The sequence below is a fragment of the Convolutriloba macropyga genome, chromosome 1 (genome assembly GCF_964194025.1).
Source record: "Convolutriloba macropyga chromosome 1, txConMacr16.3, whole genome shotgun sequence".
In the NCBI taxonomy this organism is placed as follows: domain Eukaryota; kingdom Metazoa; phylum Xenacoelomorpha; order Acoela; family Convolutidae; genus Convolutriloba; species Convolutriloba macropyga.
This window is the reverse complement of record NC_134468.1, coordinates 1,287,184-1,297,095: the sequence shown is the minus strand read 5'-3', so window position 1 is coordinate 1,297,095 and position 9,912 is coordinate 1,287,184. Positions and strand designations below refer to the sequence as shown.

The 9,912-nt window shown below is 37.4% G+C and overlaps 2 protein-coding genes across 2 annotated transcripts; both read right to left on the bottom strand.

Moving 5' to 3' along the window:
* Positions 1–2,761: 2,761 nt before the first annotated feature.
* Positions 2,762–3,628, bottom strand: LOC142344624 (U3 small nucleolar ribonucleoprotein IMP3-like). Its single transcript, XM_075396435.1, has one exon. The coding sequence runs from the start codon at positions 3,586–3,588 to the stop codon at positions 3,040–3,042; it is 549 nt and encodes a 182-aa protein (XP_075252550.1). The 5' UTR covers positions 3,589–3,628; the 3' UTR covers positions 2,762–3,039.
* A 3,370-nt stretch (positions 3,629–6,998) lies between these two features.
* Positions 6,999–7,977, bottom strand: LOC142344614 (uncharacterized). Its single transcript, XM_075396424.1, has 2 exons — positions 7,649–7,977; positions 6,999–7,285 (listed from the first exon to the last, which is right to left on the bottom strand). The coding sequence occupies exons 1-2, from the start codon at positions 7,869–7,871 to the stop codon at positions 7,116–7,118; spliced, it is 393 nt and encodes a 130-aa protein (XP_075252539.1). The 5' UTR covers positions 7,872–7,977; the 3' UTR covers positions 6,999–7,115.
* Positions 7,978–9,912: the final 1,935 nt, after the last annotated feature.

The following is a 9,912-nucleotide window of genomic DNA, read 5'->3' as shown; positions in this document are numbered from 1 at the left end:
TGAAATCACATAACCCACAATTAATAGATTTTTTTCAGATTCACTAAGCAGTGCTGATAATTCATCATGTACGTAATCCTTTGGCTAATTAAGAGGTACCAATGGAGAAAGTCAAACAGCAGCCAAAAATTCTCCGCCCAAACCAATGCCCAAGTTGTACCAAAAAGATTACTTAGATGCGATTCTCTAGACATGTAACGCCTTTGGAACTGTCCCCTTTTCCCCGCGTCGAATATGACCATCTGTAATTGATTGCATCTTTTCCACTCCGCAGCCCCCCCCCCCCCCCGTTACTGATCACGGGCCATTCAAGTAAATCATTTTTATAAAAATATTAGCAGAGTAGGTTAAAGGACTGTTCACCGGCGTTTTGACAGAACTCGGATCTTTTCCTTTTGTGCGCCCCAGTACGTTATGCACCTCCACCCGTTGCAGAGAACGTGCCATTACATAGTAAATCATTATGTAAAAATATGGTACAACCATCTGAGGGGGGGGGGGGGGGGACTAATAATATACTCGCATAAAATTGATGATTTTACGTTCAGCCTAAACTAACGCTCACATGAGTATCCCTGTTTTTAGTTAAAAGAAATGGCTACGTGACTCTGCTTGAAGTCACTGAGAACTTCTGGCGATTACCAAAAACCGCGAAGCGGTTCGAAATATTAAGTCAGAATATCGAAGTGACTTCTGCAGTGTCACGTAACCATGCTTAAAGCACTAAACGCGCACGTTTAAGAATGACGGAATGAGGTAGCGACTTCTGGCACTGCAGACTTTCGGCATTTTAAAATGTGCACGTGTGTTTTAACGAGTATTACGATACTATTATCAACTGAGCACTCTGATAACCAATCACAACAGATATGTTTATCATTTCTCATCTCTGCTGCTACGTTCTTCAACTTTAGATCTCAGTTCGAATCCCCCACGATCAACTATCATTTATACACCCTATTACAGGGCCCGTAGTATAACGTAGTAAATGAACATAACCGACTAAACGTCAGAAGAATTGCTCTGGAACGACTAGTGGGAGCTCTAATCAATTGCAGCCTGTTTCAGTCGGGGAGCCTAAATGGGACTAAGAAGTTCAATAGTGGGCTGCAAATCGCCACATTAGAGGTTAACAAATACCACTAAGATTTAAATTGAAAAATGGCACCAGTTTCGGAGCACTTTTCATTTGACTTTGAGTATTAAATTGTCGTTAATTGAATTCAGCTGCTTGAAATTGTGATTGAGAGAGAATTTTAGATCACGAGAAACACAAAAAGTCACGGGCGTAAAAGTCACTCGAAAAGTCAAAACGGTCAAGCAAAAATTTTGCATTAAAAGACACACACGTTTACAAATTATGGCTGTGGCTGGTGTGGAGGAGCAGTCAGAAATGTAAGAGAGACAAAATCTATGAATGATTGCTTGGGAGAATAATAATCGAGCTGAATCACTTTTGACGTTCAGTGTACAACTTAAGAAATGACCCTGCTTTTCCTGGAGATGTTCTGTCATCTCATGAGTGATCCAAGTTTTCATGAGTGTACAAACATTGTGACATCTAATGGTAAAACCGACCGAGGATGAATATCAATTAAAATGATGCACTTTTGTGGTGAACATGTGATCCCTCATCTTTTGAACATAAAGCGGCAAATATAATCTTAAGACTGCTTAAAACGGTGATTCCAATGTGTTACAATATTAGGGCTGGCAAATTTTAGAGCCGAGGACAGTCGCGACTATGGCTGGGCTCGAACTGCTGAAAGGTTCCTCGAATTATATTCTATCTTATTCAGACCCCGAATTTGCTACTTCGTGAGGCACACAATCTTGTGAAGAAAAAATCTTGAAAAAGTAAGCAAACCATTGTAATATGAAACAAGAAAAATAAAATTTTACGTCGACTTGCTGAGCGTGATAAAACTTCCCTACTTGAAAATATTCATGCAATTCTCTTGACTTTTCTAAGAGGTTTACCAATTATTTTACTCAATTTTTAACACAATAGATTAGTTTTCTTTAAAAGGTGAAAACATCGCCCTCTGCTAAATGGTTGCTTTTTATAAGCAAAAATGGGCTTCAACCTCACAATGAGACTCAAACGACATATCCCAACTGGTGATTGAAGTCCACTGAAGAGATTTGTCTTTCGATAAAAATCTTGCTGGACTACTGAACGAGCAAGAGAGAGAAGCAAAAACACGATAGCCAATGAGAAAAAACCGGAGCCAAAAAAGTCGAGAAAAAATCAAAATTTTCTGTTACAATTATTGCTACAAGGAACATGCATTCAATTAAAACATAAAAGAAGTACATAGCGGCAAAAACCAGAAACCGATTTTAGAATTGAACATTCGATAAACATATCCGACTAAGGTCGGAAGAATTACTCTCAAACGATTTTAAGTTGAAAAGGTGACACCAATTGCCATTCTCTTTTCAGTTGGCTTTTAGTAGTTAAGTCAAATGAGTTTAGCTGTTTACAATTGTGAATGAGACAAATTTAGATCACGCAAAACGTCAAGGGCGTAAAAGTTTCCCGTAAAGTTTTTGGGACCGCAATTTGTTACCTTTCCAACAACTTCGTTGAATCATGCCATTTTGAAGGTCTAAAACCATCTCCTACACAACGCTATAAGCAGGTATCCTGGACAATTGTGACGGATATTTCCACACTTTGAGGAAATTTGAACTAAATTTGCATAATGTCACAAATGTCCAAAATGTCCACCCACACGCTTACATCTCCAATCTTAAAACATGGTTGTGCCTAACAGCGACACTTTTGAGTATATTTACTAGAAGCAAATGTAAGTTTTTGCAACGTAATGTTAAACAAACTGGAACTTCAAGGAAAAGATTTAAAGCTAAAATAATAAAATCGCCAATCTACTTAGTTTAAAGAAAGACACAAGTCTCAATTTCTTCCAGCGATCATCTCGAACACATCATTTTCGAAAAGAGGTTCATAACTTCATAATTCTCTACAGGAGACATTCTGCCGAGTTTAAAAAATTAGTTAGCCTTGCATCGTCCTCAGTCCATTAAATCGAAGTCATCAACTTGCTCATTGTATGTTGCAATGTGACGCTTGTATTTGGAATTCTCAGTCCACATGACCAAATCCTCACTCCTTCGGGTCACCAAAAATGCAGGATCAGTTACCAGTTCAGTTCCGACTTTGACATGACCATGTTCTATCATTTGAGTAGCGACTTGAACATCTTGGGCCATTTTCAGTTTTGTCATCACTACTGGCAGTCTTCGGCGGCAAAACGAGGACACAGTTAACTTATCAACAGCTGCAAAACTCCTGTCAGAAGGAATAGCTCCCATCAAGTACAATTTCTGAACTAATCGGATGACGTTCACATTTCTGAATTTGTCATTCGTGTCAAGCTCTTTTAACTTTTCGGCTAATTTTCTAACTTCAGCTACCAGTTGCTTGTAGGCTATGTACTCTTCGCGTTTTCTAAGGTTGTACCTACGCATTATTTTGAGAATGTGTTCATTATTGTCAATCTCCCAGTTGATAAAATCAACTTTCTTCAACAATTTCTGCTCGTGATGCTTCAGCTGTCTCATGTCCGATATCTGAAAAAAACGCGCTTGAAAAAGAAAATTTGAATTCACATGAGGTTCCTCTTTTCTAGAGATACCCTTAAACTAGTGAGAAGTGATATATTGTCGCACACTTTGATTCGACCAAGTTTGCGTGAAGGCATTTTGCAATCCTGAAAAAAACATTCCCAGCAGATTGCCGGAAAATAGCCGCCGTTGATTCCCATAATCAAGATTGGGATTGAAAGAAAAGAAAAACTAGTGAAAAAATGATTTTTACAAACAATTTTAAAGTGCGAACTATTTTGATGAAATTTTGGAGCTGAACGTACTCCTGTTTCGTAGTGAGACCACAAAGGGGCTAGTATAAATACCAATAAGCATTAGAGATTGCAAGTAAGAACAAAAGTATGATTAACGTGCATCTAAAATTGCGCGCAAAATGTTGAACAAGCTGTGAACTAAGTTCAAGCGAAAAATTATTACTCGACGAAGTAAAACATCCTAGCAGAACAAATCCTGACGTACAATTCAAAGAGTTTTCAATGACTAAACAAAAAAACTAGACCTAGAACGGACTATAAGTGAATTGGAAAACATTTCTTAAAAAAATCAGATAAAAAACAAAAAAAAAAACAGAAAATCAATGTCAAAATACCGCTAGCGACAACAAAAATCCCCTAGCCAGAAAAGTAAATTTGATTCTAACAAAAAACTAGGCCTAGAAGGAACTATGAATGGATTGAGAAAACTATTTAGAAAAAAAACCGATCCAAAAAATTGAAAAAACAGTAAAAACCAAAGTGAAATTGCCGCATGTGAACAAGAAACCATTAGTGAGAAAGCGAACTTTTGTTCAAACACCGCTTTCTCACTTTACTTAAAATTTAGAGCGACAAAAAATTCACGCCGCAAAACCACTTGCTTTTTCGTTTCAATTCCTGTTTCGGCGTGACCAAAAACGCTACTCCAATTTGACTTCAAAAATCATGAAAAAGTGTGAACAGATCTTAAAAAAAGACAGCACCTAAATACAATTCCAATTCTTTGAATTGTAAAAAAGGAGCGCTATAATAGCCGGCTGAGAAGCTGAGGCGGCTATTAATTATATCAATAACTTGAAATTAGTTACAGAAATCAGAAAAAAACAGTTGCCGAGCGTCATAAACTCCACAGCAAAGCTGCTTTAAAGCCCAATTATGTCTAGAGCAGCACTTTGATTTCTAGCTAAGTCATACCAAATTTCGACAGACTTTGAATTAGGCCAACATTCGGAAATTAGCATGCGAGTGCTAAAGAGAATGACTGATGAAAACAAACGCATAAAAATGTTTAAACCATCATTCCAGAGGTTAGAAGACACACATAAAAAGCTAACTGCCACAAAATAGTTTCAGGCCTTCTGCAGTTGTCCAGTATGAAAACTAATGAAAAGCTAATGAAGAGTGAGCTTCGTCTTGGAACAAGAGACTGGTGACAAAATTAAGCAGCAAGGACCGAGATGAGTGACTTTCGACAAATTGCAATATATCCATCCTTTTATTACCTCACAAGCGGTGAAACCTAATTTTTGATGCTCCTCAGCTAAGAGCATAACAATTTCCATAGTTACGTAGATGACTCCGCAGAAATTTCATCGCCATGAAGTTGTGTTTGCTGTCATTTCGAGTTTTGTTTTGAAAAAAATAAAGGTTTTTTTAGTGTGCTCAGTTGACTCCATTCAAATAACAGATATGAATATTTTTTGAGGGGATAAACGTAGAGAAAACGTCAGTTATTTGTATTTGTCTCCTAGACATCATTAGAGGTCAACATATATCACTATTAAGATTTAAAGTGAAAATGGCACCAGTTTCGGCGCACTTTTCCTTTGACTTTAGTATTAAATTGCCGCCAATTGAGTTCAGCTGCTTGAAATTGTGATTGAGAGAGAATTTTAGATCACGAGAAACGCAAAAAGTCAAGGGCGTAAAAGTCACTCGAAAAGTCAAACAAGGTCAAACGAAAATTTTGCATTAAAAATACCGTTTACACGTTTACAATAATTGCTTCTCTACGAGAGCAATTAATAAATTGTTCCAACTAGCTTTGAAAATGAGCAAAATCCGATTGAAAAAATCAAATTTGACTGAAACCGAATCGTCAATATTAAAACCAAATCGTCAAACTGGGCTCAATATTAAAAGACAGACAGGACAACAACAGGACCAAAATCTCAACGATGAGCTATTAATTTTTTTGATGGGGTAAAATTTTTGTTCGGGTTGCACTCGGGTGCAAGCTATTTTAAGCCAAGCGCGACATGGAAGTACTATACAGAGACAAAAGCCTCAGTTGTTGGCAGTTAGATAATTAGATAGTCTGAGTGTTGTACCCTGAACCAGCCACTTCGGACTCAAGAGAAATCTTCGGATCTTTGCGCCTGAGTTACAGAACACGTCTCAATACATAAAGCAATATATAAAAAATTAACACGTGTTGGGGCGGTTCAAATAATATGCACAAACTAAGCTGGGGTTACGAACGGAAAGGATCTCAATTTTCGCTGAATTCTTTTCTTTGCAGGTTTGAAACCTACAACAGCAAAGGCAAGAGCCTGATATGTACGAGGGGTTGAACAAGAGCATTGAAAAGCACCCGAAAGAAGGCAGCAGCGTCACTGTTGATAGGACCAAGTTAGGTCTCTTGAAATTATGTCCCATTGACTTGTCAGAGTTGAAATGTTTCCAATGAGCAAAAGATTTCAACGTCAACAACAAGTAACGATAGTGAAAACGAGACAAGAAGATAAAGTTCCAACTACTCTCTCGTGAACTCAAACATCGCAGCAAATTGACCCCTCCCCCCTCAGGCTAATGGCAACTAAAGCGTTGTCATCAAATTTGTTGCCCAAGAGTGCTCGAGATTGCTACAATGTATTACTGAAAGTTAGTTGGTAGAGGAAGAGAAAACTGTGTGATCCCTTCGCACAATAAGTTATCTGAAGATCATCTAATAGGAACTACAGTCTAAGGTCCAGACAAATAGATGTCGCGGTAATCGCGAAACATACAACAGAGTAGAAGTGTTGAAACGGTGATAGCCGAGCTTAAGATAAAGAGTGCCTATACTGAATACTTAGTCTAGACAACAATTGCTGAGCTTGTCCCGAATGACGATGAGAGACGCTTTAGACTCTCGGAACTCAACTCCTCAGAAAGTGAAGCTCACAGATAAGCAATGCACCTAAGCTCTGTTTTCATGGCTGAGAATTAATTCCTCTAACGGTCGGATGACTAAATAACTGAGGCTCATGCAACTAAATTGTCCCGCCACAGAGCTGACTTCAGAAAAAATTAAACCACGTCTTAACTCACTTTCACAAAGTTATGGTAGGCAAGAAGAATAGATATACGACAAAGGGTTTAATCTTTTCCAGGGTGCTATTATCCGAGCAGAGCAAATAAAATTAAATCTGATTGTTACTTGGTTACCCTACATTTCTATCTTCACACAGGAATTTATCATAGAGTTCAATCAATTTAACATCCTCGGAGAGTGTTGCATAATTTTCATCTATCTCCCTGAGCCTGTCGAGAGGCCATTCCGTCATCCCCATCTCCAGCTGTAACCTCATCGCCCGACATGCTTGCATAAGCAATTGTAGTCAACTGTCTCGCATGCACCTCCAAAATCAACCTGCCCATGTCTAAGTTAGCCTGTCTCATCTCCAAAAGCACAACTGTCAACCATCACCAGTTTTATCCTTCCTATCCCAGGAAAATGATCTTCCATTAAACGGGTTCTAATAACTTAATGCTTCAAGATATAAAAATGTATGGTCGTGGTTATTATTGAACAGAGCAAAAAATGGCATACACTAGATTATGCCCCTCACTTATTAGAAATTCAGTGTACTAAAACACTCCACCCAATTAAGATGCATAAATTTTGAAAATAAAACCCTCTATCACTGCTGTACATTTACACCACAATTGTGCAAGACACTTTCATGGAGTATGGGTCTATTTAATGAAAGACCCCGATTGTGATAAAACTACAGCGAAAAAATTCTTTGATTTTGAGGTAGTAAGGAAGTAATGGCCTGTTATATCGGACATAATCTTTGTAACTCCGGCGCAAATTTCAGTCATTTGGTGGACCAGGTAGAAGGTCCGTCTTTGGAACTGCAAGAGGACGAAGGCTGCAACTAGGAATGCCACAATAGACGTACAAAGTAATGACATGAAAAACATAGGCCAGTTAAACTTAACGCCAAAAATTTCCATAATAGATTCGGTTGAAATTGGGTTCGTCATCGTTTGCATAGTTACCAATAGTTACTTCAGCCGAAAAGAATATATAAATTCTTATAGATAAGAAGTCAAACTGACTACCGCAAACAAAGTAATTCATGAAATGTACTCAGAGCAATTTTTTACATGAAACCAGCATTTCCCACTTTACTTAATGACCGGCAGAACAAAAGTTCATTACCAATGAACAACAACGCCGTTAACAATCGTTCGTGGTCTGAGAATGCTAAAAAGGCGAAAGAATATTATGACTGTAGTTTTTCTGGATAGTAATGGTTATTGGACATCAAAGGATATTTTCTGGCTATATTAATGAGTCCAAAACTTACGTCCACTCGCTGTGCAGACAGTTCGAAAACAAAGTCAGTGAGAAAAACGCTGATAGCTAATACTTCTCCAAATCTAGAATCGTCTTATTTTGGCAAATACCAAATAAACAATTCACACTGAACTATATAAATATATACTATACAATTTGCAGTGGTGAACCGGAATTATTTTCTAAGTGTGACGTGCACCATAATAAGCCTCCTCTTTTTTGCTACATACAAGAAACCAACATATTGTCAGAACAATGCAACCATTGCAAAAAAAAAATCCGAAAAAGTTTTTTAGTCCTTAAAGAGCCAAAAAGTTTATAGCTCTCCTTTTTGTGACTTGACCTAAATTTTGCAATAATCAGAATTATTTTAAGCATTATTTGAGAAAACGAAAAAAGTTTACGCATCACAAAATTGCATGGATTGGTCTGTGAAGGCAAATGACCGAGATGATGAAAAAGCTATCTCTGATTAGATCAGTTCACCACACTGAGTGACAAAATAATGTACTTTTTGAGAATCAAGTTGAAGCTAAAATACAAGAAAAAACTCAGTAAGAAGCATTTGCACATGATGTTCTCCACCTATCTCATTCGCATTTTATTAAAAATTTCAAATAACATAACCGGCTAACGTCAGAAGAATTGCTCTTGACCAACTATAGGGAGCTCGACTAATGGGGTGAGTAGACTGCAGGAGGGGGACTAAAAAGTTCAAAAAGGTGCTTCAAATTATGTCATTGGGTTATTGGAGGTTATTCTATACCACTATTAAGATAGTGAAAAGATGACACCAATTTCGGCGCACATTTCCTTTGGGAAGCAAACTGCAACTAATTGAGTTCAGCCGCTTAAAATTGTCAATCAAATAAATTTAGATTACGCAAAACTAGGGCATAAAAGCCAAAATGTTCAAGCATAAACAAAAACTTTTACAATAATTGCTTCAAACTTCGCTCGAGAGCGATTTAAAAAATCGGAAAAGTTAAAGTTGCGCAACACTCTAAAGCTGCGTCAAGAGTACATACTAAAATTTGAAGCAATTAAAAGGAGTAAAATCTGATCCTTTCAAAACAAATTTTGAACAAACAAACAAGATTCCCAAGAATTGATGTTCACACCATTAATTTCTCTCCTCACTTGTTTCAGTGAATAACATAGGTTAGAGACTAATATGCCGCAAACAGAACTGCTCAGCGACTTACAACCCTCAAGATCTACCATTGGATCCTGTTTATCATCACTAATTCACCGGTAGGACAAAAAATCGTCATACAAAATTTCACAAAAAGAACACAGAACTACTAATTACTGAGAAGAGAAATCGAGAATATTAAAATTGATCGCACAGGTGTCAAAACCTCAACAGAATAAGATAAAACTGGCAGATTGCTAGTCAATAGCTGCAAAATAGACTGCTAAGGCTAACTAAAAGACATCAACAGAACTTGAAAATCTAATTACCAATCATTGAGCTCTTTGATGACCTCTATTGAACTTTAAATAGAGCTTATATCTAAATTCAATGAACGCTTGGTGGTTTAAAACACTTGAATGAGGTCAATCATTAAAGATTTAAAAACCGTATGACATGTCTGATAAAGCGAACGTCAAAGAGTTCCAAACGGCGTTGAGTATACAATTTAGTTGGATGAAAGGAAGCAAGTCGCCAAAAATCACCGCTTTTTGAGGAACACTATATAACAAAACCCAGAAAACAGAAGTTGTGATAAC

Excerpts from the sequence above, each read along its gene's own strand:
- LOC142344624 (XM_075396435.1), bottom strand. The coding sequence starts at position 3,588 with ATGAGACAGCTGAAGCATCACGAGCAGAAATTGTTGAAGAAAGTTGAT.
- LOC142344614 (XM_075396424.1), bottom strand. The coding sequence starts at position 7,871 with ATGCAAACGATGACGAACCCAATTTCAACCGAATCTATTATGGAAATT. Across the intron at positions 7,286-7,648 it reads GATTATGTCCGATATAACAG|TTGTGCTTTTGGAGATGAGA; the intron begins GCCATTACTTCC and ends GATGGTTGACAG.